The sequence below is a fragment of the Eriocheir sinensis genome, chromosome 60, assembly GCF_024679095.1.
Source record: "Eriocheir sinensis breed Jianghai 21 chromosome 60, ASM2467909v1, whole genome shotgun sequence".
Taxonomy (NCBI): domain Eukaryota; kingdom Metazoa; phylum Arthropoda; class Malacostraca; order Decapoda; family Varunidae; genus Eriocheir; species Eriocheir sinensis.
The window spans coordinates 7,760,733-7,787,694 of NC_066568.1; the positions used below are offsets into that span (position 1 = coordinate 7,760,733).

General features: G+C 43.5%; 2 protein-coding genes across 12 annotated transcripts; one reads left to right on the plus strand and one right to left on the minus strand.

Annotated features, from left to right (window-relative positions):
* Positions 1-20,951, plus strand: LOC126985850 (uncharacterized). 10 transcript variants are annotated; one of them, XR_007739097.1, is made up of 15 exons: positions 1,645-1,771; positions 3,578-3,714; positions 5,125-5,304; positions 6,808-7,015; positions 7,887-8,058; positions 8,830-8,993; positions 11,671-11,834; positions 12,449-12,582; positions 12,863-12,975; positions 14,062-14,216; positions 15,108-15,303; positions 15,846-15,968; positions 16,593-16,736; positions 18,010-19,541; positions 19,692-20,951. XR_007739097.1 is itself a non-coding variant. In XM_050841313.1 (14 exons), exons 2-14 carry the CDS (start codon positions 3,611-3,613, stop codon positions 18,160-18,162), a joined length of 2,010 nt encoding a protein of 669 aa, XP_050697270.1. In that variant the 5' UTR covers positions 1-24; positions 3,578-3,610; the 3' UTR covers positions 18,163-20,951. The 10 variants fall into 10 exon arrangements, 9 of the variants coding, with proteins under 9 accessions (XP_050697270.1, XP_050697271.1, XP_050697274.1 ...); XM_050841313.1 differs by lacking the exon at positions 1,645-1,771 and adding an exon at positions 1-24 and having other exon boundaries at positions 18,010-20,951; XM_050841314.1 differs by lacking the exon at positions 1,645-1,771 and adding an exon at positions 30-56 and having other exon boundaries at positions 18,010-20,951.
* On the minus strand, positions 18,943-23,714 carry LOC126985853 (PAXIP1-associated glutamate-rich protein 1-like). 2 transcript variants are annotated; one of them, XM_050841325.1, is made up of 4 exons: positions 23,367-23,714; positions 22,092-22,248; positions 21,514-21,763; positions 18,943-21,397 (listed from the first exon to the last, which is right to left on the minus strand). In XM_050841325.1, exons 1-3 carry the CDS (start codon positions 23,437-23,439, stop codon positions 21,562-21,564), a joined length of 432 nt encoding a protein of 143 aa, XP_050697282.1. In that variant the 5' UTR covers positions 23,440-23,714; the 3' UTR covers positions 18,943-21,397; positions 21,514-21,561. The 2 variants fall into 2 exon arrangements, with proteins under 2 accessions (XP_050697282.1, XP_050697281.1); XM_050841324.1 differs by having other exon boundaries at positions 18,943-21,763; positions 23,367-23,712.
* Positions 23,715-26,962: the final 3,248 nt, after the last annotated feature.

Genomic DNA, 26,962 nt, shown 5'->3' on the forward strand with positions numbered 1-26,962 from the left:
AGGAACAGGTCAGCAGGTAGTCAGGTAAGCAGAGGGACGGTCCAGCAGGTAGTCAGGTAAGCAGGACAGGTGAGGGACAGGCCAGTAGGTAGTTAGGTAAGCAGAGGAACAGTCCAGCAGGTAGTCAGGTAAGCAGAGGGACGGTCCAGCAGGTAGTCAGGTAAGCAGAGGGACGGTCCAGCAGGTAGTCAGGTAAGCAGAGGGACGGTCCAGCAGGTAGTCAGGTAAGCAGGACAGGTGAGGGACAGGACAGCAGGTAGTTAGGTAAGCAGAGGAACAGTCCAGCAGGTAGTCAGGTCAGCAGAGGGACGGTCCAGCAGGTAGTCAGGTAAGCAGAGGGACGGTCCAGCAGGTAGTCAGGTAAGCAGGACAGGTGAGGGACAGGACAGCAGGTAGTCAGGTAAGCAGGACAGGTGAGGGACAGGACAGCAGGTAGTTAGGTAAGCAGAGGAACAGTCCAGCAGGTAGTCAGGTCAGCAGGTAGTCAGGTAATCAGAGGGATGGTCCAGCAGGTAGTCAGGTAGGCAGGACAAATTACCCCAATAAACAAGAGATCTTTTTACTCCAATGATTCCAGATTGAAGAATAATAAGACATCTACATCGGGGTACAGTGGGGTGAGAAGATGTCTTTTTGCCACTCCTCTGAACTCTTTTTTTTTATAAAGGAAATGATAAGCGCACTTTTTTCTTTATTGTTTCCTTATGTTTGCCCTTGAGCTGCTTCCTTTACTGTTAAAAAAATGAACACTGGGGTATAGAGAAGATGTCTTTTTGCCACTCCTCTGAACTCATTTTTTTATATAGGAAATGATAAGCGCACTTTTTTCTTTATTGTTTCCATATGTTTGCCTTTGAGCTGCTTCCTTCACTGTAAAAAAAATTAACATTGGGGTATAGAGAAGATGTCTTTTTGCCACTCCCCTGAACTCTTTTTTATAGGAACAGTGACTACCGCACTTTTTTCTTTATTATTTCCTTTTTTATGCCCTTGAGCTGCTTCCTTCACTGTAAAAAAAAATGAACACTGGGATACAGAGATGTCTTTTTGCCACTCCCCTGAACTCTTTTATAGGAACAGTGACTACCGCACTTTTTTCTTTATTGTTTCCTTTTCTTTACCTTTGAGCTGCTTCCTTCACTGTAAAAAAAAAAATTAACACTAGGGTACAGTTTACAAGATGTCTCATGTTAATTAGGGTTCATTGTAGTGAAATACACGTCTTGCTCATTAGGATACAAAGGCAATTGGCATACAGTGGGGTATCATAAGGGTAAGAAGACATGCCCGGCTATGATGCCATTTCAGCGGAGGTGGGTTACTATTTTGGAGGAGTTAGGTTACTATTTGGGAGGCAAAGTAAAGGTAAAGTTGAAGGTATACACTATGATATTATAAGACACTTTCGCTTCTCACATCATCTATTTATAAAGGTTAAAGAGGGGATCAATTGGGCTCTAATGAGTGTTTCTTTAGGTTCAAGGTATAGAGGAAGGGTCACACTACCACCTGGGTCATAAAACTACTCCTGGCAATGCCCACAACTCCTACGAAAGCCTTGTCAAATATGTGTTCTTGGGCGATGTAATGTTTTATAATACAACCCTATAGCTCCTCATGGCCTTGGTGCTCATCTCTGTCACAGTAGCCCCTGAGCCCATGGGGGACCGGGAACCCATCACCTTAGGACATGGGGCAGTGTGACATCCGGGTTACCACAGTTTACCTTTCCCAAGTGTTCCCGGGTACGCATTTATCAGCATGACCAAAAGTGAGGATGAAAAACTGTGATCAAGTGTTAGATTATGATCTCTCAAGTAAAGTTAGGCAGTTAGGTGTTTGTCAAATTTTTATTGGTTGTTTATTTTGAATTGCTGAATATATTACCTTACACACCAGGCAGTTGGGGATCATTAACTATTTTTTGTTATCTTGTATATTTAGAATTACTGAATATATTACCTCACACACAAGCCAGATGGGGGTTGTTAACTGTTTTTTGTTGTTGTTATCTTTTATTTAGAATTATAGAGTATTTTATCCCCGGACATTATTTGGGGCTTGCTAAATTTATATTGCTATCTTTTAACCCAATAGCAGTGGGGATCTTGTTTCTTAATGGTCCCCCTAAGCGAGAAAAATGAGAGAAAATCATCACTAGCACAAACCATTTCATAATATATATCAAAGCATTTGTGATCAGTTTATGCATCATTAGTTTTGGAGGGTTTATATCATGGGACAAATTTGGCCCATCGCTGCTACCGTGTTAGATTTATAGTTTATTATCCCTGAGACACTAGGCACTTGGGGTTTGTTTAATTTATATTGCTTTTTTTGTGTGTTTGTGTGTCTAGAACTAACAAATATCTGCCTGGTTCAAGGTTCAAGGCCAGCTAGTATTAAATGGAAAGGAGGTGACCCAAAATAATCTTAATATACCAGGAACAAATGTTGGGTAAATGATTTCTTCTTCCAAGTATTTTTAGGTCATATGTAAGAGGTTGAATGTATTTATTTTATCAGGGAAGGGAAGGCAGTACTCTAGGTTAAGTTTGGTGTGATGTATTAGCCTTTCTGTTTAGTCCATAAAGGAAATGTGATATATCGACGAGCTATATTGAGTAGCGGGCTTTTTTTTCACATTTGTTTCCTTTTTTTATGCCCTTGAGCTGACTCCTCTGCTGTAAAAAAAAATAGATAAATAAATAAATAAAATTATACCTGTTCTTCGATTTGTCTAAAAGTTAGGATATTGTGTGAAGAAGGAAGAAGTAAAAGAGGAGGAAGAAAATGATGAATGAGAAGTATAAGAAGAAAAGAAATAGGAATAAAAAAAATGATCTTAATTGTATTTTCACAGAGTTGAGACAAACTTGTAATGTCCCATCTTTTGAAACTGTTTATCATATTTTCTTTAACGCTAAATGTTTTTTGGCACACACGACTTCTGCCAGTAATTTATTCCATCAAACAAGTGCTCTGTCTGGAAGCTGAATTTCCTCACATCTTTCTCTAGTCTTATATATATTTTCCCTTACCCTCCCCTTATTTTCTCTCCTTGTTTCCTCCTTCTCTTCCCTAATACTTCCCTCCCTTCACTCAAAGCCTCCCCTTGATTTCTTTCCTTTCCTACTGGTTCTCTTCCTCCTCAAAATATTCGCACATAATTTGCTATCCCTATTTTCTCCCTTTGTTACCCTATTTCACCCCCTTCCCTACAAGTCCATTCCCTTTTATTCAAGATCCTAAGGTAAAAAAAGATGTTCTCCCTTAAATTCCTCCCCTTAATTTCTCCCTGTAGCATTTTCACATAATTTGCTATCCCTATTTTCTCCCTTTGTTACCCTATTTCACCCCCTTCCCTACAAGTCCGTTCCCCTTCATTGAAAATCCTTAGGTAAAAAAAAATATATTCTCCCTTATATTCCTCCCCTTAATTTCTCCCTGTAGCATTTCCTTCCCTCATTTCCTCCCTTTCCCCACATTTTCCCTTCCCTTTCACTCAACACCTAACTAACAGGGATGGTTAGTATTATTCTCCCTTAATCTTCCTCCCCTTTCTCTCTCCCCTCAGCTCTCCACCCTTCGCTTCAAGACACCCCTCAGAATGCTCCGGGTGACAGCAGCGCGCCTCTCCAGGGTCAGCAGGCACACCCTCACCCGCCGCTGTGTTCACCCGCCCCCACCTGTTGCTGCTGCCGCTGTCATAGGGTGGGTGTCGGGGGAAGAGGGGAGATGGTGCAGATGTGTGTGTTTGTTTGTGTGTGTTTCTTGTTCAATGTGTTTTTGGCTTGTCTTTGCTGTTTTGTGTATATGTGTATTTTGTTTATGTTATTTATTGTTTTTTTGTTTTGTTTTTGTATCTGTGTTCCTTCCTGACACCTTTCTTCTCCTTCTCTTCCTCTCCTCTTCCTTCTTCTTCTTCTTCATCTCCTTCCTCCCAATATCAACTTCAAGCTTTGTCTGTCCTGTTCTGCTGTCTCCTTCCTCTCCTTCTCCACATCCCTCGTCCCCTTTCTCCATCCTCATTTTCTCTCCTTCATCTTTCTGTCTCTTCCATTCTCTTCCTCTCCTTCCTCCACATCCGTCATCTCCTCCTTCACCCCCTTTTTATCTCCTTTGCTCACTTCCTCTCTTTCCTCCTCTTTTACCTTTATCTTTTCCCCCACCCAACCTTTCCTCTTTTTCCTCATCTTGTTCTCCTATCTCCTTTTATAAGTCTGGTGATAGTATGGTAAGGCTTCTGCACCATTAACGTGAAGAAAAACTTACGAGAACTAGACTTACCTACCATGTGGCCTTTGAAAACATTTGTCGGAAGAGCCGGAAGTGTCTGAGAATATTACCTTTTAAGTTATGAAAGTCAAAAGTGTCTTAGGAATAATGGTCTTAGGAATATTACCATTGAGTTGTGTGAGAGTGTCAGAATATTACCTTTTAAGTTATGAAAGCCAAAAGTGTCTTAAGAATATTACCTTCAAGTTGCTGTGAGTCGAAAGTGTCTAAGAGTATTGCCGCTGAGTTGTGTGTGAGTCAGAATTGTCAGAATATTACCCTTTAACCCGTCCGCTGCGATTGGCACGGCTTTGGCCTTCACTGGTAGCCTGGTAACACATACTCCCAGGTCTTTCTCTGCCTCTGTGGTGGATAGTGGAGGGTTTCCCATGTGGTATTGGTGTGTTGGATATCCCCTCCCAAGGTGCAGGACTTTACATTTTTCTGCACTGCATTCTACCAGCCAATTTTTGTTCCATTCCTGTAGCTTGGTGATGTCTTCTTGTAGGAAATCCACAGTCAAGGGGTTAAGTTAAGAGAGCTAAAAGTGTCTTGAGAATATTACCTTGCAGTTGTTGTGAAAGTCAAAGGTGCCAAAGTATTACATTTTAGCCCGGTAGCAGCGACGGGCCAAATTTGTGCCATGATATAACCCCCAAAAAATAAATGATACATAAACTGATCACAAATGCTTTGATATATATTATGAAATGGTTTGTGTGAGTGATGATTTTTTCTCATTTTTCTCGCTTAGAGGGACCATTAAGAAACATGATCCCCGCAGCTACCGGGTTAAATTGTCATGAGAGCCAAACATGTCTTAGAATACCTTTATCCCTTCTCCAGGCACTCAGCGGGTACAAGATGCCAGTCGACCGCTGCCCAGAGTGCCCAGGATGCGGCGGCCCTCAATAACAGGGTCGCCCCAGTTGACCTGAGGGCGGCACAGAGCAGGGTGACCTTTGACCTGCCTGCCATGACCGCCCTCCTGGACCACGACAACCATGAGATGCGCAAGAAGTTCAGGTGGGGGATGTTCTTGTTGTTGCTATTGTTTATATTATTATTATTAGTAGTAGTAGTAGTTTTTTTTTTTTTTTTTTTTTTATCCTATTATTTTTTCTTCTTCCTCTTCCTCACTCTTCTGCTCTGTGCCTCTCCTCTCTCCTCTTCTGCCTCCCTAAGTTTATCTCCTTTTTCTTCTTATCTTCATCATCTTACTCCTCTTTTTGCTCTTCCTTTCTCCTCTTCTGTTTGGTCCTCTTAGACAAAGACAGAAAAAGCCTCCAAGAAGATTTGCATAAAATTTCAGCTTGGTCTGAGAGATGGGAGATGCCCTTAAATGTAGATAAGTGCCAGGTCCTTCAAGTTGGAACAAAAAGAAAAAGTTTTATTACAAAATGCATGGCATTAATTAAACTCAAAAGTGTTCAATGCATCAAGGACCTTGGTGTGAAAATCGCGTTGAACCTCAAATTCTCACAACAATGCATTGACGCAGCAAATAAAATTAACAGAATGTTGGGCTTCAGTAATAGAAAAATTTTATTCAAAAATAAAGATATGATACTCCCACTTTCAATAGGTTAGTCATACCCCACTTGGAATATGCAGTACAGTTTTGGTCTCCCCACAATGCAAAGGACATTGCTAAATTTGAAGGTGTGCAATGTTGGGCAACAAAGATGATCTCTTCCTTGCCCAAGAAACTTTATGAAGAAAGGCTCTCATCCCATAATGTTCTCTCTTGAGAAACGTTGCCTCCAAGGAAAATTAATCGAATGTTTCAAAATACTCAATGGTTTTACAAATGTGGACAACAACAAATTGTTTATGATCAGTGACATGTTTCAAACAAGAAATAACGGCATAAAACTCCAGTGTAAACAAGTAAATTAAGACCGCCAAATTTTTCTTCGCCAACGTTATAGTGCTAGAATGGAATAAGCTCCCACCTTCAATGGTCCAGTGCAACACGATTGACTCCTTTAAAAACAAGCTTGACCACCACTTCCTTCAGCTTCATATTTACTTAGGCTATGTAGAAATGCAAAATCTTGGTGGCATTTTATTAATTTAATTTCACTTAGGTTTAAAGACAAACCACCTAGTCTGAACCATTGGGTCTGTGTGGTCTGAATATCTATATAAATCTATGTAAATCTCTACCTCTCTTCTGCCCAAAACTTATCTCCTTTTCTTCCATCATTGTCTTCTTCCTTTTCCTCTTCTTGATCTTCCTTCCTCCTTTATTGGCTCCCCCTCCTCCCCCATCACCCCAGCTGTCTTCTCTTTTTTACAGGAGCAGCAACTGGCACTTTCATTTATTTACTTAATATATATATATGTATTTATTTATGCTCCTTTAACTCTTTATAGGAGCAATGAGTAGCGGGCTATTTTTTCACATTTGTTACCTTTTTTTATGCTCTTGAACTGACTCCGCTGTAAAAAAAAAAAAATTTACTTATTTATTTACATTTTGCTACTTGTCACTAAAAGAAATTCTCCCTTCACCCTCCCCCCCAGAGCCTTCATGAGTGAGCCAGTGATGGTGCCACGCTACAACATACCCCTGGAGGAGGAGCGGGAGGTGGCCCTGGCCCGCCTCAAGAGGATCTGCGACGCCGGCTTCATCTCCGTCCTGGACTTCCGCCACAACCCGCTCAGGATCTTCGCAGCGCACGAGCTGGCCGCCATCATCGACCCCGCCATGACTGTGAAGATGACCGTGCAGGTGTGTGATGGGTGTGTCTGTGTGGCGGGTGTGTGTGTGTGTGTATTTACCTAGTTGTGACAGGTGTGTAAGTGTTTGTGCATGTGTGTGGTGTGTATTTGTGTTGATGCCATACAGTTGTCTATATTTCCTTCCATTACATTCTCTTCCATACCCATATACCCATCCTCTTCACCCCACCCCTCCTCCATCTCCTCTTCCTCCTCCTCCTCCTCATTCTACACTTCCTACCTTCCTGACCCTCCTTCCTACTCCTCCTCCTTGCTAAATCTATTCTCTTCTTCCTTCACATTTTTCCTCCCCAATCCTCCCTCTTTTTCTTGCATTTCCCTTCCTCCTCTTCCTCCTCCTCTGCCACTTCATATCACCTCCTCTTCTTCCTTGCTAAATCCCTTCTGTTCTTCCTCCTCAACCCTCTCTTCTTCCTGCATTCCCCTTCTTCCTAGTCCCCTTCCTCCTCAACCCTCTCTCTTCCCTCTCTTCTTCCTGCATTCCCCTTCTTCCTAGTCCCCTTCCTCCTCCTCCTCCTCCTCCTCTGCTACTTCATATCACCTCCTCTTCTTCCTTGCTAAATCCCTTCTCTTCTTCCTACAAATCCTTCATCCCCAACACTCCCTCAATCCTCTCCTCTTCCTGCACTCCCCTTCCTCTTCCTCCTCCTCCATCACTTCATCTCACCTCCTCTTCTTCCTACAAATCCTTCATCCCCAACCCTCCCTCAATCCTCTCTCTCCTCCTCCTTCTCCATCACTTCATCTCACCTCCTCTTCTTCTTCCACATCCTTCCTCCTCAACCCTCTTTCTTCCCTCCCTTCCTCTTACTCCGGCCCCCCTCCATCACCTTCTCTCACCTCTTCCTCTTCCTCGGCAGTTTAACCTCTTCGGTGGCACTGTGCTGAAGCTTGGCACTGAGCGACACCACGAGAAGCTGCTGGCCGGCATCGACACCCTGGAAGACGTGGGCTGCTTTGGCCTCACTGAGCTCGGCTACGGGAACAACGCCGTCGAGATGGAGACCACGGCAGAGTACGACAAGGACACTGGTATGGGGTGTGGAGGGGAAGGAGATGGGGGGAGAGGGGGCTGGCTCTTTTTTCCCCTTTTCTTTATTATTTATTTATTTATTTATTTATTTTTTTTAGTTTGACGAGGCAGTTGATGGGTGTGGAGGGGGGAAGGGAGGGGTAGGCCTGTGATTATTTTTACCCCATATTTTCCATTGTTCTTGTTCTCAGTGTGTGATTGATATGAGGCGTGACGGGAACGCAAGGGAAAAGGGACAGAGGAGGGCCAGTCCTTTTCTTTCTTTATCTCTTTTTCTTTCGTTCTTGTCTATTTTTTATCCTTTTTCCCCCTTATTAACCCAGTAGCTGCGAGGATCATGTTTCGTAAAGGTCCCTCTTAGCGAGAAAAATGAAAAAAAATCATCACTCGCACAAACCATTTCATGATATATATCAAAGCATTTGTGATCAGTTTATGTATCATCTATTTTGGGGGGTTTATATCATGGCACAAATTTGGCCCGTCGCTGCTACATGGTAAAGCCACAAATTTGGCCCGTCGCTGCTACATGGTAAAGCCACAAATTTGGCCCGTCGCTGCTACATGGTAAAGCCACAAATTTGGCCCGTCGCTGCTACATGGTAAAGCCACAAATTTGGCCCATCGCGGCTACCGGGTTAAGGACTACAGTAAACCCTCTTGAACTCTGCATATAAAAACTTAAATTCAAACCACATCAAGCAAACGTCACATATCTCGATCTTTCGCTATTCACGTCTGACCCCACCCCTCTCCCTTCCCCCCCACAGACGAGTTCATCATCAACACCCCACACCCACTGGCACAGAAGTACTGGATCACCAACGGCGCGGTGCATGCCAGACACGTGGTGGTGTTCGCCCAGCTGCAGGTGGCCGGCGCGCAGCACGGCATTCACGGCATACTGGTGCCCATACGTGACGAGAACCTCAAGGTGGGAAAGGGGGGGAATGGGTAGTTCTTAGTGGGCTCTTGTTTTCATTTATTTTTTGCCCTTGAGCTGCTTCCTTTACTGTATAGCAAGGTAGATACAGATAGAAGGTATGGTTGGTATGTATAGGAGTGCACAGAACATAGTAACCTCATCCCTGTCTTCCTCATGTCTATCTTAAGCTCCCCACACACGCAGAGTACTGGCGTCACGATTCTGTGAGGATTGGCGTCAAGAGGCCAGTCCCCACAAAATCCTCACCGTGTGTGGGCTTCGTCAGATGGAATTATCCGGCCTCACGGAATTACATCTGGTTATAAATCCATGTGAGGCCGGGAAAGGATTGGTGTCATTGAAGCCAATCTTGTGCGTGTAGGGGACGGCTCGCGCCAGTCGCTTGAGGCCACGAGATAGGCGAAAGGAGTGATATCACAGACATGCTTCTATATTATTTGCCGTAACTCAACTCATACACGAGATAGAACATTTTGGTTTACACCGTTAAATGCAGCAGTAATTGCAGAACTTGAAAATGTTTGTGAAAACTCAATAAAACAGAAACTAAATAAATAGTGACGAGTTGAAGTTAAAGAATCACTCCTTAATGTTTATAACACATTTTACATATATTTGCAGCAGCTGTGAAATGAGTACTTAAATAAACAGTTCCATCTTATAGAGAAAGGCCATAGACTTCACAATCTCTTGACGGGAAACGGGGCGCGGGGCCGATTCGCAGGGGGCCGATTTTCAAAAAATTAAAATTTAAATATTTTCAAAACCAAAGCAGCTAGCGACCTGAAACTAAAACAGGCACCTCCCTTAGGCATATATGAGTCTCCATGAGCAGCGGTATCAAAAAATTCAAAGTCGTTCCCTAATAAAATCCCGATTAATTGTTTTTTATATAAGTATAACAAAACTTAAAAAGGCTATAAAATCCTCAGATTTTACGCTAGATGCACAAACATCACCAAATGCAGAGATAATCACTTATATTTTCAGAATCAATAGCAATATTTAGCATATCTTATAAGTTTTTGCCCGAAATAGCTACTTATTTTTTTTTTATTTAGTGCAATTTTTTACGTAAGTTTTTAACATCTAATAAATCAATTAATTTTCACATTAGAAACTTAATTCTTTAGGAAAGAATGCAGAAATATATTAATTTTACTCAACAAAGCAAAATATTCATTTTCTATATACAATCACAACTTATTTTGGTTGAATTCGATGTCACTATTGCCGCAGCACGTCTTGCCGGCTATCTGGCCCTCGTCCCTGAACAATCACTTTAGCCTTTTGTCCTATGACTTGTGGGCCCCGGTCAGTTTCCTGGACTTGTAACCGTCCCTGTTCCTCGCCGTTTCCTGCCCTCCTCGATACTGCTCCTCTTCCTGCCGGTCGGCTGCTTCAAGGCCTTGTTCTTCCTCGCTTCTGAGGTCACGTCCTTGGAGAAATTAGCACCGAAACAGTTGAAGAGGGACCTGCTGATGTCTTGGCAAGATGGTGTTGGCCAGGTTGTGCCCCTCCTGGCACCTGTACCCCTGCAAGGTCGGGTCTGAGGCCGCCAGGAACTCCAGGAGGTGCCTGAACCCATCCCTGTGGCGCATGGCAGGGAGGAACCTCAACCTGCGCTCCTTCTTGTCCTCCCTGCACATCAGGGAGTCCCACAGCGACATCCCGAAGGACGCCATGTGGGCCATTGGGAGATGGCAGCTTCAGGACCGCCAGCCCGTCTCCAGCTCTCCCTGTCGACCAGCTCGACCAGGCGTCGAACATCACAGAGGCGGGTCGCCCCTCTCGAGCTCCACGGTAATCTTCATCTCCTCCTGCTGGGCAAGCTCCTGCTTGCAGCACTCGGCCACAGAGGAGTTGGCCTGGACCTTCCTGGCCAGGTAGCAGGGTGCCGAAGGAGCAACTCGTCCGTCGGCGGGTCCGGCTGGTCGTCAGCCAGCTCCCTGGCAAGCTGGGCCAAGATCACCTCGTCGTCCTCCTTCTCCTCTGCCTTGGCCCGGTCCAGGTCGGCCTGCACGTCCCCGGGGAAGAACCCGACGAGCTTGAGCACATGCAGGCGGGGAACTGAGCTGAGTTGCCATGTAGGCACTAACTAAGCGTACATTTCTTGTTTCCTGTCGTAAAACTGTGGACTTCACTATCCTACAGTTATCATTCATTTTACGTAAAGATTTCAACCTAAAGTTACGCAAATTTGCCATTTTTTACACAACGTTTTCAAAGTGCACGCATGGTGCTATTTTATATAAGTTACCTTGAATCCTCAACCAAATCACTCTAGAGACACTCCTGCCTGCTTGTATGCACTAAAACTTGAAGATTTCGTCCTGTTTCCACTTAAATTGAGCATGAAGTGTGTTTGAGTTGTCGCAGTGAAAGTCGCCATAACAATCGGCCCCTTACGCGAAGCCAGCGCGCCAAGACTGAAGAGATTTCCCGTCAACTAGTTGTGAAGTCTATGGAAAGGCCTCCTGAACACGATGGTGTATACAGATTTTTCATAAAATATCTGCTTCCCTCTTTCTCTCACCCACATACTCTTCACTCTGTTCCCCTTTATTCATCCCTTTAGTTCAGCTCTTCTTCTTTCCCTCACACTACCATCACACCCTCACTCTCCCATCCTCACTCTCCCCTCACACCCTTCCTCCCTCTGCAGATCCTCCCCAACGTGCGCGTGGAGGACATGGGTCACAAGATGGGCCTGAACGGGGTGGACAACGCCAAGCTCTCCTTCGACAACGTGAGGGTGCCGCGCGAGAACCTCCTCAACCGCTACAGTGACGTGACCAAGGACGGGGAGTTCCAGTCGCAGATTAAGAGGTGGGTGTGTGTGTGTGTGTGTGTGTGTGTGTGTGTGTGTGTGTGTCCATCTGTCCTCTCGGTACTAGTTCATCTCTGTGCTGTTCGATTTCCTGATGCAAAAGTTCCCATTGTGATCATTCTTTCATCCCTGTCACTGGTTATCTTACTTAGTCTTTCCTTCCGTATTTCTTTCTTCATTCCTTCCTTCCTTCACCTGGTTCACCATTACATATCATCCCTCTCTCACCACTCTCAACTTTCTACTCTAGGTCATCCCTACACCATCCAAATCCCTTATGCAAGAGTTAACCAGCATCTTCATCTCTTTTGGCCACTCCACGATGCTCTCTTCTATAGGGGCAGTGATTAGCGGGCATTTTTTTTCTATTATTTTTTTTCCCTTGAGCTGCTTCCTTTAAGATTATAAGAAGTCAGTGTTAAAAGATACATGGAAAAAAGTTGAGAATGAAAATAAAATGACCAAAAAAGATAACAAGCAGAAATGTAAAATAAATAAATAAATAGATGCAAAAGTTACAAATGGAAAAAAATAGTGATAAGAAAAATATTATGAATAGCAAAAATAAAAAATAAACAAAAAATCAGCGTTCTCTCCCTCCCCCCCCCATCAGTGCCCGCAGTCGCTTCCTCACCGTGGCGGACCAGCTGTTGTCGGGCCGCATCTGCATCGCCAGCATGAGCATGGGCGGCGCCAAGGCCTCCCTCACCATTGCCCTGCGCTACGCTGCCTCACGCCTCACTGTGGGTAAGCTGTGAGTGGAGGGAGGGATGCAGAAGTGGGTGTTATTCCATTTATTTATTTATTTATTATTCTTTTTATTTCTAACTCAACAAATATTAACATCCATTTTTCTCCTCCTCTCCTCTCCATTCCTCCTTCCTTTCTCCCATCCTTCCTTCCTTCCTTCCTTCCTTCCATCCTTCCTTCCTTCCTTCCATCCATCCATCCATCCTTCCTTCCTTCCTTCCTTTCTCACCACATATCATCCCTCTCTCACTGCTCTCCTCCTCCTCTTCTGCCACAGGACCCACCGGCAAGTCCGACACCTCCATCCTGCAGTACCAGCTCCAGCAGCGTGCCCTTCTGCCGCTTCTCGCTCGCACCTACGCACTCAACTTTGGCCTGGACTATGTGAAGGTGCGTTGACGTGGGTTGGCCTCCAGTGATTTGTCTGTTCTTTTTTATACCCTATTTATTTTATTTATTTATTTATTTTTACAGCTAAAGAAACAGCTCAAGGGCAACAGGAAATAAGGTGTAAAAAAAAGTTCGCTAATCCTTTTTTTTTCTTTCATTATTGTGTGTATCGTCCCTTCTTCCTTCTCTTCTTCATTTAGTCATTTTCCTCACTTTTCTTTTTTCTTTACTAGTACTCAATCTTTTTTTTTTTGCCTCTCAATCTATTTTTTTAGCCACACAGTTATTTTTCTTCACTACACAATCCTTTCTTTTATCCCTTAACTTTTCAATCCCTTTTCCCTTCTTCTCAATCCTCTTTCTTTACTTCTCAATCCCTCTTCCTTACTTTTCAATCCCTTTTCCTTACTTTTCAATCCTCTTTCTTTACTTCTCAATCCCTCTTCCTTACTTTTCAATCCCTTTTCCTTACTTTTCAATCCTCTTTCTTTACTTCTCAATCCCTCTTCCTTACTTTTCAATCCCTTTTCCTTACTTTTCAATTCTCTTTGTTTACTTCTCAATCCCTCTTCCTTACTTTTCAATCCCTCTTCCTTACTTTTCAATCCTCTTTCTTTACTTCTCAATCCCTTTTCCTTACTTTTCAATCCCTTTTCCTTACTTTTCAATCCTCTTTCTTTACTTCTCAATCCCTCTTCTTTACTTTTCAATCCTCTTTCTTTACTTCTCAATCCCTCTTCCTTACTTTTCAATCCCTTTTCCTTACTTCTCAACCCCTTTCCCTCACTACACAATCCATTTTCCTTACTTTTCAACCCCTTTCCCTCACTACACAATCCATTTTCCTTACTTTTCAACCCCTTTCCCTCACTACACAATCCATTTTCCTTACTTTTCAACCCCTTTCCCTCACTACACAATCCATTTTCCTTACTTCTCAACCCCTTTCCCTCACTACACAATCCATTTTCCTTACTTTTCAATCCCTTTTCCTTACTTTTCAATCCCTTTTCCTTACTTCTCAACCCCTTTCCCTCACTACACAATCTGCTTTCCTTACCACACACCCCTCTACCTCCCCCACAGAATCGTTGGGCCAACCAGCCAGCGGACGGGTCAGAGCACCAGGAGATTGTGACCATGTGCTGCGTCATCAAGCCTCTCGCATCCTGGAACCTGGAGAACGTGGTGTCGGTGTGCAGGGAGCGTTGCGGCGGCCAGGGATACCTCTCTTGTAACAGGTAATGGAGGGTGGAGGAGAGGAGGAGGCAGAGGTGAAGTGAATGGGGAGTGAGAGTCTGGTGTCTTGTAAATGAATAAATGAGGGAGTGAAGGAGAGGAAGAGAAAGAAGAAAGTAGGAAAAGTATATATGATCAGAGAGGAAAGGAAGGAAGAAAGGGAGGTATAAGGTGAGTGCAGAGAGAGATATTTGCATTGATTTTGGGGAAGGGGAGGAGTGAATGAGCCTGAAGTCTTGTAAATGAATGAATAAGTGAGCGAGTGAGAGGAAGAGAAAGAAAGACATCAAATATTCTTAAATTTTTGATTCGTTATCCCCATATGAGGTGTTTGTCAAAAGAGATGATTTTAAGACATAACTCCCTTCCCTCATAAGGTTTATTGCCTTAGGAAGAGATTGTCTTTGTTACCCACATTGAACACCCAATTTAGTAGTTTCCTTTGCATGCTGGGAAGACCAACATTGTGCTGCATACCTTGAGGTTTGATTAAAATATTATACAGTGGTAGTATTACGTCTTCATTCTTAAAAGAGATGTTTATATTATTGAAGTGCAACAGTCTGTTTCCTCTATTCACTGCATCAATGAAGGAGGTTTGATGTAATTTTGACACCAAAGTCCATAACACGCTGTATACTATTGAGTTTTACACTGCACATTATCAAACATTATGTAATTCAAACTTTAAAAAAAATAAATTAAGTAAATAACCTTAAATAAAAAATTGCGGTGAATCAATGTTCTGCTGTATTTTGAAAGAAGGAAGGGAGGGAAAGAAGAGGTGGGGGAGAAAGTTTGTGGAGAAGAGTTGATCGGTGGAAAATGACAGGGAGAAAATGTAACATACTCTCTCTCTCAGTGCCCCACACTAACCCATGCCCCCCCCCCAGATTTGGCGTGTTCCATGGGTTGGCGCACGCAGCCATGACTGCCGAGGGGGACAACAGTGTGCTCATGCAGAAGGTGGCCAAGGAGAGACTGGCCGCCTTCAAGCCTGTGGCCGAGGACCCCAGCCTGCCCACGGACCCCAGCAACAAGGCCTACCTCCACAACCTGCTCAGGAAGAGGGAAAATACTCTGTTCATGGTGATGTCTTCTCCCTGCTTTACATAACATCACATAACCTAACCAAGATATCATAACATAACATAATGTTTTGAAAAGTAGGTAAGAAGCACTCTGGGTAATATTTAACTAACCTGACATGTATTGAAAAAGGGATAAAATGCACTCAAGGTGATTGTCAAACCTCAACATCCGCAGGGGTCAGCAACAGACACACCCGTAGATGTTGAGGATTTGCGGATATTTGCTGATAGATACTTACATACTTATAGGAACCAATAGTCTAAGCACTGTAAATATGAAGATGCGTGGGGTGTGCGGTGGGGTGTGCAGTGAGCCACAAGTGCTTTAACCAGCCACAAAAGTGCTCAAGAAAACCCAGAGATACCCAAATCGTTAACTCTATAATATCCACGGGCAACCCCACAGATGTTCAAATCCATGAATATTGATGTTGAGGTTTGACTAGCCTTACCTCACCTGCCCTTGCCTCACCCACTTTCTCTACCTATTGTTATACCTTTCCCCCTCACTCATCCCTGGCTCTCCCTCCCCCCTACCAGGCCCTGGGCAAGAAGCTAATGAGTGCGGGGAAGGCCAAGCTCTTTGAGACATGGATGCTGCAGGAGTCTGACCTCGTCCAGGACGCTGCCAAGGCCTACGGGGAGAGGCTGGTGTCGGAGCAGGTGAGGAGGAATAGGCCCAAAATTTTTTCCTCCATAAGAGCAGGTAGAGCTCTGCATAGCTTCCCACCTGCCAGAAAGGAGAGGAGATTAAGCCTAGTTATTACACCTGTACCCCTCACCATCCCCTAGTCACCAACACAGCAATTAGAGGAAGAAGCTGAACTCTATCATCATTAACTATTCTCCTACTTTTCTCTATTCTTGTGTTTTGCTCCTCACCTGCCAGAAAGGAGAGATCAAACCTCTACACCTTACCATACCTCACCAACACAGCAATTAGAGGAAGAAACTGAACTCTATCATCATTAACTATTCTCCTACTTTTCTCTATTCTTGTGTTTTGCTCCTCACCTGCCAGAAAGGAGAGATCAAACCTCTACACCTTACCGTCCCCTAGTCACCAACACAGCAATTAGAGGAAGAAACTGAACTCTATCATCATTAACTATTCTCCTACTTTTCTCTATTCTTGTGTTTTGCTTCTCACCTGCCAGAAAGGAGAGATCAAACCTCTACACCTTACCATACCTCACCAACACATCTGGTAAAAAAGTAATCCAGAATCCATCATTATATTCCTATTCATGTTATTTCTTCCCACCTCCCTGCCCTGCCATGCCCCAGTTTGAGGCGGTGCTGGAGCGGTGCGAGGCCAGCCTGAAGCCGGTGCTGAGCCAGCTGCACCACCTGTACCTGTTGAGCATCGTGGAGGCCAATCCAGCCGTGTTCCTCACCAACCACCTCATGGACACCAACACACTCGCCAAGGTAAGGCTCGGTATTGGCGACACACACACAAAAGAAATATTAAATAAATAAATGAAACAAAATAAAATAAAATAAAAAATAAGTGATATAAATAAACATGGCGCTAGCTTGAAAAATACAAAAAGATAGGCACACACACTGAAAAAAGTACTGTAGAGCTTGGCAAGGTTACGTTTCATATCATTAACCCGGTAGCAGCGGGGATCATGTTTCTTAATGGTCCCTCTAAGCGAGAAAAATGAGTAAAAATCATCACTCACACAAGCCATTTCATAATACATATCAAAGCATTTATGATCAGTTTATGCATCATCTATTTTGGGGGTTTATATCGTAGCAAAAATTCGACCCGTCGCTGCTACCAGGTTAAACTAAAATACAAGAAAGGAAAAATATTGAAAAGACGGTACTTTGATAATCATAGAGACCAAAATGGAAATATAACACAGTACACAAAGTTTCCATAACCACAAACCTAGCAAATAATTACATCCACACACCATCGCATACTGAAACTTACCAACACACTCGTAAAGACAACATAAGCATTACCCATGTATCTGTGTATATGTCAATCTATCTATCATTACAAACCATACCAACAAAACTTAACCTCATCTTACCATAACATCAACTCTTCTTATTCTCATTGCACACCTTCCCAATTAACCTAGCAAATATATCCCCAACTCTCACTTAATGGTTTACCTGCCAAATATAGTAATACCTCGGTTTATGAGTGCCTTATTTGACAAGTGTTTTGATTTACTAGCAGAAAAAGATCGCTAGAAATGCCTTGGTTTACGAGCAGTGATGATATACAAGCGTCCTGTTTGTAAGAGTCAAATATGCAAGCGTGGGTTCCCTTTGTTTGCTGCAAGACGAGACTGCTCCGAGTTTTCTACAATGTGAATGGGGTCTCAGTCTGCGTTGTACACTCACAGAGGTAGCACCCACACGCTCATGTCCGCTTACGTTTGTGCTCTAGTGTGCGATCTTTATGTTTTCAGCACTACAGTGTGCGTTTGTTTTGGTTTGCAAGCAAAATTTCGGAACGAATTAAGCTCGTAAACCAAGGTATGACTATATCATCAATTACTTTCCCTATTAACCTGTCAAGCATCCTCATTAAGTTATCAAACATATCTTCATACACCTTCCCAATTAAACTGTCAAACATATCCCCATGATCACACACCTTCCTAATCAACCTGTCAAATATACCATCATCTCACCTTCCCCCATAACGAGCCCCATCCACCTTGCCCGCCAGGTGTTGGAGGCGTCAAGGCAGGTGTGCATGGAGCTTGGACCTGACGCCCTGGCCCTGTGTGAGGCGTTCGACATCACCGACCCCATGCTGTCCGCACCCATCTCTCAGGACTGGGTCACCTACAACGAGAGGGACAACCAGGGAGAGCTGTAGAGGGTGATGGTGTTTGGAAGAGCCGGTGCTAGAGATGCAGGACTCTGGGGTGTGGTGTTGCGTCCTGGAGAGCCACAAGACGAAGGTGCAAGTTTAAGGTTGGTTGGGGACTTGCTGTAATAGGGTTTTTTTTTTCTTCGACTACTTCTCCTTCCTTGTCTTCTTCTTCTTCTCCTTCTTACTTTTCTTCTTTGATCAGATTGAATTTCCTTAGTGCCAGATCCAAAATTTTCTTTCAAGGAGGGCAAAGAAAGATAAGTTTCCCAAAATGTAAAACTACTTCTCTTTGTTTAACCCGCAAACTGCTGTACGCCTTCTGGGCGGCTGAGCGGTAAGCTGCTGTAAGCCTTCTGGAAGCGGGCTTTTCAAACAGGCGCCAAAAAGTTACCGCCGCTGCTTCAGATACTGCCAGAAAAACATTTTTGTGATAGAAAAATCTAAGAAATATGCAGGATACAACACATTTCGAGCTACAGATATGTGTATTGTAATATTTATGACACGTTTATGTAACTTAGATATCATTTATTGAAGGTCAATCTCTCGCTGATATAGCCGCACTAGGCGACGCACTCAGAATCTCAGTCCCGCAGCTTACGGGTTAATGTCCTTCGCGTCCAAAATGCAAAAACTCCCAGCATGACCATGAACATTTTGAAAAGGCTAATTGGAAACGATTCTTTGACTATCAGATGAAAACGGTTCCGCTCGCACCAGTTTGAAGGGATGTCAGTGTGCTGCTTGACTATCACAATTGTGCCTATTCACCCTTTTTATTTATTTATTTATTTATTTTTTTTTTACATCAGAGGACACAGCTCAAGGGCAACAAAAAGGGTACCCCAAAAAAAAGCCCGATACTCGCCGCTCCCATAAAAGATAAAAGCAGAGTGGCCATAAGAGAGGTCAATTTCAGGTGGAGAGGTGTCTTGCAAAATTAAACGATCGATTGAGTCAGTTGCAAAGTAAATAGATGTGTGTGTGTGTGTGTGTGTGTGTGACAAAATTTTAGAACAAGAACAGAGTTAAACTTTCTACAACTGAAATATCTGTTGTGCAGGTTTGGTAGCTATTCAGGGCAAGAAAAATAGTATAGTTCATAAAAAGTAACAAAAGAGTAACAAAAAGAAGTGTTCAAGGTGTGTCCAAGCAAGTTAGGCGTTGCATTATAGAAATATTTGCCGTGCCATCCTCTTGTTGGTTCAAAAGGGCAAATTTGGCAGCAATTCAAGCCAACAAAAACACTACTTCATAACAAAACAATACAACGATAGCGTAAGGCAAAGAAGTGTTCATGGTGTGTCAAATCAAGACCAGGGTTAGGCGTTGTATTATTGAAATATTAGCCGTGCCATCCTCTTGTCGGTTCAAAGATGCAGGTTTGGTAGCTCATTCAGGGCAACAAAAACACTACTTCATAACAAAACAATACAACAGTAGCGTAAAGTAAAGAAATGTTCATGGTGTGTCAAAGAAAGACCAGGGTTAAAAATTGCATTACTTAAATATTTGCCGGTTCAGAGATGTAGGGTTGGTAGCTCATTCAGGGCAACAAAAACGCTACTTCATAACAAAACAATACAACAGTAGCATAAAGTAAAGAAGTGTTCATGGTGTGTCAAAGAAAGACCAGGGTTAAAAATTGCATTACTTAAATATTTGCCGGTTCAAAGATGTAGGGTTCGTAGCTCATTCAGGGCAACAAAAATAATACAGTTCAGTGTTAATAAACTGTACAATAGAGTAAAGCAAGGGAGCATTCATGGTGTGTCAGATCAATACGTAACAAAACAACAGAGTAAAGGAGTGTTATGGTGTGTGAAATTAAGACCTATTTTAACTCTTCTAAGCTGCTGTGTAAATATATTCCTCGGAAGACTTAAAGATGAGCTGTTTCTTCCAATCAGCAGTGAGGGTAAGTTCAAATGTGTTCTCTCTTGCACAGCCTTTGTATGGTTTGTTTATAAAGGTTTGTATGGCTTATGGGTGATAGGTCTCGTATAATCCACTATTGTTTTACTTATACATTAATATCCACTCAAGTCAGGATATTGTGGGTGGGAGGAGATTATTGTACAGTCTTTTTTTCATTATGGGCCGTATTACAAGTCGGATCAGAGAAGTTTTGGATCCCTACAATGTTTTTCATCACGAACTCTGTAGGGACCTGAATTTTCTCAGATTTGACTTAGGGGCTATTACACTGGGCAAATTTTCCGTGGATCTTCAGTCAAACCACGATTTCCGCTGGCGTGGTTCTCATATTTCCGTGGTTTTCTGACGTGTCCACGATCTTCCAAAGCTACGGTAGATTTCACCGAAGGACGACGGTATTACTCACCATCATCATCATCAGCAATAACAAGAAATAAATGAGAACCAAGCTAGCGGAAATCGTGGTCTGACTGAAGATCCACGGAAAATTTGCCCAGTGTAACAGCCCCTTAATGCGGCCCCGAACTGAAATCTGTATGGACCTGAAACTTCTCGGATTCAACTTGCAATACGGCCCCATCTTCCACCGAAACAATAATTTAACACTGGTAAATAAAGTATCTGTGTAAGTTCAAATTTATTGAAAAAAATATACTATAAAATTCCATTAAATTACGAAAAAAAATATTATAATTGATTCGCTTCAAAAAGTAATCATTCAAGCTAGGAGAGAAGGAAAGTGTTTTGTGTGTTCAGCCAACAACAACAAAATATTATCAATGCAATTAATTTAAGTGGTTGAAATTTGTATACAGATTTAGATAGTCAAATAGATATTTTTCAACTGGAATTAATTCTTGGACTTGTTTCTTTACCTCCCTGGAGCTGTTTCTTCTGCATGGTTGATGGTGATGGCTGAGTGGGCTCTCGCTCTCTCTCTCTCTCTCTCTCCAAGCAAGCTCTTTACAACACACTCCTTACTCGCTGCTCTCTTTCTCCCATTACATCATCTCACACATACACATAAGCACACAGTCTCCTTACTTTTTGCTCTTTCTGTTATGCCATCTCACGCACACACACACACACTTTTCTTTCTTTCTCTATTTTTCACTCTCTTTTCTAATGCATCATCATCTCTCCCACACAAACACTTCTCTTACTCTTTCTCTTATTCCTTGTGCCTTCTCTGCTGTTACCTCAAGCAATTTTTCTCTATATTTTCTGCTCTTTCTTTTCTATTTCATCGTCATCTCTCACACAGACAAACACACACTCTCCTTACTTATGCTCTTTTCACCTCTCATACCTCATACAAGCAATTTTTCTCTCTATATTTTCTGCTCTTTCTTTTCTATTTCATCGTCATCTCTCACACAGACAAACACACACTCTCCTTACTTATGCTCTTTTCACCTCTCATTATCTTTCATCTCACGCACACACACACAAACACATGTCTCTCTACTTCTTGCTCTCCTTTCTGCTTCGACTCTTCTCCCTGTACTCCAGCTTCTTGTGTCGTCTCACGTTGGCGATAACGTTGGCAAAGCTCGTCGTCTTCTTCTTGGCACTCCCCTTGGGCCCCGCACTGCCTGGGGTGCGGCGAGGGGTGGGGCGGACCGAGGGCGTGTCATCATCAAAGTCAAAGCCTGATGTGTCGACTCTGTGGGGGTAATGTATGTGGTGAGGAGTGGGGAGGAAAATTGGTGATGACTGTGTTGAGGAAAATGTGTGGTGACTGTAGGGAGGAAAATGGATGGTGGTGAGGACATGTAATGAAGGTTATGGTGATGTATGGATGAAAAGGTTGAACTGATAGAGGACTTTGATTATGTTATATTGGTTATCTTACGGGGGGAAAAAGGTGATAAAAGGAAGCAATTCAAGGAAAGAGATACAATATACGTCTGCTAGTGATTCAGTAAGAGAACTGGTGATATGAGCATAGTGTTAGTATCTAATGATGATGATGACCTCTCTCTCACACTCACTTCTCCGACTCCTCCTCTTCCTTCTCACTGTGGGAGTCGCTCTGGGAAGGTGTGGGGAGGCGGCGACCCAGCTCCCACCGCCACCCCAGCCCCAGCGAGCCGTCCCGTCCCAGCGCCTCGTACAGACGCAGCACCTCGCCCACACTCGGCTCATATCCTGCAAGGGACGAGAGGAGAGAGTGTGGGTTAGTGTGTACATTGCTTGGACATATGAGGTGTTTAGTGTTAGAGGGACGAACAAACCAATTAAGGCAGTGTTCTAATTTTGCGGCATCTGGTGGGTGAATTTTTGCTGCATTGTATGGTGAAGCAAGAAAAGGAGAAAGCAACCTTAGAGAGATTGATTCATAGGCCTAAAGTTGCATAATTTTTCTGTCGAACTCAGCTGGCCCTATATGACAGCTAGGTTTTCATGTAAGAGGAGAGAGTATTTAAGAGTTGTGTTACTTTTTAGGTGATTACAGTATTTGTAGGGGAGGGGGTTAGGTTACTCTTTAAGTGGTTACATGGCGTCCAGAAGGATCTGTGTTTGAGTCCCACCCACCACTGCAAACTGACAGTGTTTAGTCACCGCCAAGTGGCCTAAGATTACCCCTATGCAGTCCTGAAGACCACCCATCAACCTGGACTCTGGGTGAACTCTCTAAAGAGGATTAAGTGGGGTTCCGAGGGCAGCATGAGCCAAGCAGAGTTGCTGCCACCATAAACACTTGCCTGTGCTATAACAGGCTAGGGCCGACCACAAGGCCTATCATGAAAGCATACTAGTACTACAGGCCGGGATGATAAAGAAAATGAGGGGAAGGGAGTTAGGTTACTGTTAGTTGAGGTTACATTATTTCATTGCCTTAGTTTAGCTAGTGACCAAAACAGCAGGACAACATAAAACGATGGTTAATTCCCAGTTGTTAATGAACTTCACTCTGAGTTGCAAGGTCTCGCTGCATGAAGCCGCCATTATGTTGAGTTTTAAAATTAAGCAAATAAGTTAAATTAAAACTAAACTTCTAACAGCGAGGCCCTCAACACCCCCACCTGCTATGGAGGCCTTCAACCACATCTATTAGTGAACAAAAAATATTATTGCAAAAACTAGGAATTTCATAAACAGTACTAAGAAATGGTGAAGAGCACATTAAGGCCCATCAGAAAAAAATTAATTGTTGACCACCGGAGTGAAGTTGATGAAAGACTGGAGTCACACTGAAGCAACAAAGCAAATTCACAAAAAAGTTATAATTAAATTTGTTCCATCAGCGTAACACCCATCCTCACCATAGGCCGTCTTGCTGAACTCTTTCTCCACCTCCTCGTCGCTGCACTCCACCAGGAAGCCGTCTTGCTCCATGGCGCTCAAAAAAGGCCTCTTCTTCTTCTGAACGACAAGAGCACTGAAGAAGAGGGGTATTAAGGGACTGGCTGGCTCAAAGAAGATTCCTGCACACACTTTCTTTTTTCTTTTTTATGTAGTCTCTGAGGTTTTGTATTGCTTCTTCGGTCGCTTCTTCTTCTATAGCCTTCTTCCTCTTCTCCTGAACCCCAAGAGCACTGAAGAAGAGGGGTGTTAATAGCTTCAATCCGCGGCCTTGCTTGTTTTGGGTCGGCTGAACTTGACCTTGATCTTGATGTCACAGGTGGTTTGAAATTTCTCTCAACACGGCGTTTTTATCGGGAAGGTGTTCTACGGTACTCGAGGCAGGATATCATTGCCTACATTTTTCACGCCACATACTCTCGAAGAACTCTTTTACTGCCTCATTCACTCGTCCATTCGTCTCTCCAGCCCCAGCAGCAGCAGCATTCACTCCCTTAATTACAGTCCGCTCAGCAAACACATTCATTTCACGCCCCCTCTCACTCAGAAACACCTTGCATCATTTCCGTTCTCTCTCTCTCTCTCTCTCTCTCTCTCTCTCTCTCTCTCTCTCTCTCTCTCTCTCTCTCTCTGTGCCATACTTCTCGCATTCCAGCAACATGCAACACAGTCTCATCCTGGTACACTTTGCTGCCCTAGCTCGGGAAAAGATCACCTCCCAGGCTTGCCTCATACCATATTCTTCAGTCTTTGGTGCCTTTTCTCCTTATACCAGCCTTGGGTTTCCTTTCTCTCCATCTCATTCTTCCAGAGTTGGTCTTGGACGCCTTTCACAATGGTCTAATTAAGTTCATCTGTAGAAGGCGCGTGATGATTTTGTACATTTATATCTCTCTCAAGTGTTAAGTAAAGTATTAAGTAGTTTTTCATATAGGTCGGTTAGTTTGTTTTATCTGTATTAACTTGACTATTTCTAAAACTATCATTCTCTGGACGGTACGTGAGGTTCGCCCCGTTGCAAAGGCTACAGTACCACTTTTATCCCATCATTATTTTTTATTCTTCAGGTGACGAGTTTAAAGTCATCGTTTTATTATTTCCGTAACAATAAACCATCGATTCATCAGTGTGTTGAGTACGATGGTCTGGTAATGCGGCCCTCACCTCGCCACGCCGCCGCCATCACTGTTTACAATGTCAAGTGGTTAGGTCACTGGTCTTTAAGTACCAACAAAACCGGTAATATCTCCATAACCAAGTGCATTACAGTGGCCGTGAGTGAGGACATGATACATAGACACTACAGGAAGACGATGGCGGTAGAAAGAAGACTCCAATATGCCGGAGTGAGGAGAAAACAGGAGGAAATGAGGCGGCCGGGAGCTAGGTACGGTAAGAGTTGGTTTTCTTGCTAGACTTTTTTATTTCTATACTTAACGAATTACTTTTTTGATGACATCCATTTTAATCAGTCGGTGTGGGGTTAATGTTAGGTTCACCGGGGTTCTGTTAGTTTAGAGAAAATGGTTAAGATTCATTATCCGTGGTGGTGTTTAACGTCTATATATAAGAGCCGGTTTCACAGTCCAGCACAGTGTCTTCGTAACAGCCCGAACCAAACTATAGAATCCCATACAATCCAAAATGGTGAGGTCTTCGATGCCACACTAAATACACAAGACTCTTCCTGTATAGTTTCATCAAATTTGTGAACTTGAAATATAAACACCAGACACTATACAAGGAAATTTCGAAGGCTCTGGTATTGGTTTGGGAGCTTACTAACCCATCATAGGGAACTGTGAAACTGGCCCTATGACTATGAATCCGCGGGCCTGGGTTCGAATCCTGGGCAGTCGGCGTGCATCCCACCTACTGTTCATCCTCCCTTTCGGGCTGGCTGATAAATGGGTACCTGGGGACACCTGGGGAAGGTAAACTGTGGTAACCCGGGTGTCAAACTGGCCCTGTGTCCCGGGGTGATGGGTTCCCTTCCGCCACAGTCTCAAAGGGCCAACGGAACGGAGATGAGCACCGGAGCCACGCGCAACTTTACCTTTTTAAGTTTACTCAGCACACAGCAGAATATCTTGGACACGTTGTATTGAGGTCACCGGAGAGTAAGGTAAATATGTCCAGAATAACGCTCGATAGATTATGGAGATTTATCAGAAATTGGCCTGTCGACGACCTGAGTGAATTTAATGAAACTGCATCAATACCGAGTTTGTGTCATGTGCGCGATGGGTAATGGTGATGAGACAGGATGAGAGGATTCGAACCCCAGTACCGCTGCGTTACGTCAGGGAGGGCATACGATTATAAACCAACGTTGCCAGATTGTCTTACTCAGCCTCTTATATTTACCGACTAACGACCCAAAAACTGTCTCGTGGACCCCAATAAGGAGATTCACTTATAATTATCGTTAAAATAGTTAATTCCTGATGTTTCTTGGCAATAGTTAGGCGTCAGAAACCGGTAAATACTATATGCACGAGTACGACAATCTGGCAACGGTGCTCTAAACCCCGACCCATAACCCTCCATAACAGCGATAACCGAACGGAAATTATTAGAGTTTTCAGGAGAGAGAGGTGAAGAGGCATGAGAAGTGGTTGAACGGGGTGGGAAAGGCCAAGGCGAGGAGGGGTGCGGGATTGGGGAGGGCAGAGAAAGGGTAGGATTCAACACCGACTTGGCTACACTGCTTCTTAATTGTGTGATTGGCTGCTTCAGACGGTCGGTTCTCCACTACGTCTCGAAGCGGGTTTGATGTCTCGAAAAGGTGAATGAGACACGAGATAAAAATGAGTTGTAAATGGAAAGGAGAAGAAAGAAGAGAGAAAAAATGATAAAATGAGAAGAAAAAAGGGAAAAAAAGTGAAGGGAAAGGGGAGACAACGAATAGCAAATGGAAAAGGAGAAGAAAGGGAAAAGAATGATATGAGAGAGAGAGAGAGAGAGAGAGAGAGAGAGAGAGAGAGAGAGAGAGAGAGAGAGAGAGAGAAAATAAAAAAAAGGAAAAAAATGTGAAGGGAAAGGAGAGAAAGAATAGCAAATAGAAAAGGAGAAGAAAGGGAAAAGAATGATATGAGAGAGAGAGAGAGAGAGAGAGAGAGAGAGAGAGAGAGAGAGAGAGAGAGAGAGAAGAAAAGAGGAAAAAAAGTGAAGGGAAAGGAGAGAAAGAATGGCAAATAGAAAAGGAGAAAAAAGGGAAAAGAATATGAGAGAGAGAGAGAGAGAGAGAGAGAGAGAGAGAGAGAGAGAGAGAGAGAGAGAGAGAGAGAGAGATCCACACATAACCAGCATACTCCCAGACTCGATCACCCCCCCCCCCACACACACACACACACACATAAGCTCAGGTGTGTTTTGGTAAATAGGGGGAGAGAGAACCTTCATTTTCGCGCTCTACCTGCATACATTGACCACTAATTAGACGGACCCACCTGCCCACACCTGCCCCCCCCCCCCCCTCCCCTTCCCCGCTCCCCCTCCACCCCTCCATTATGCAATCCCGCCCTCTCGTAAATTGCAATAATACTACGCCACT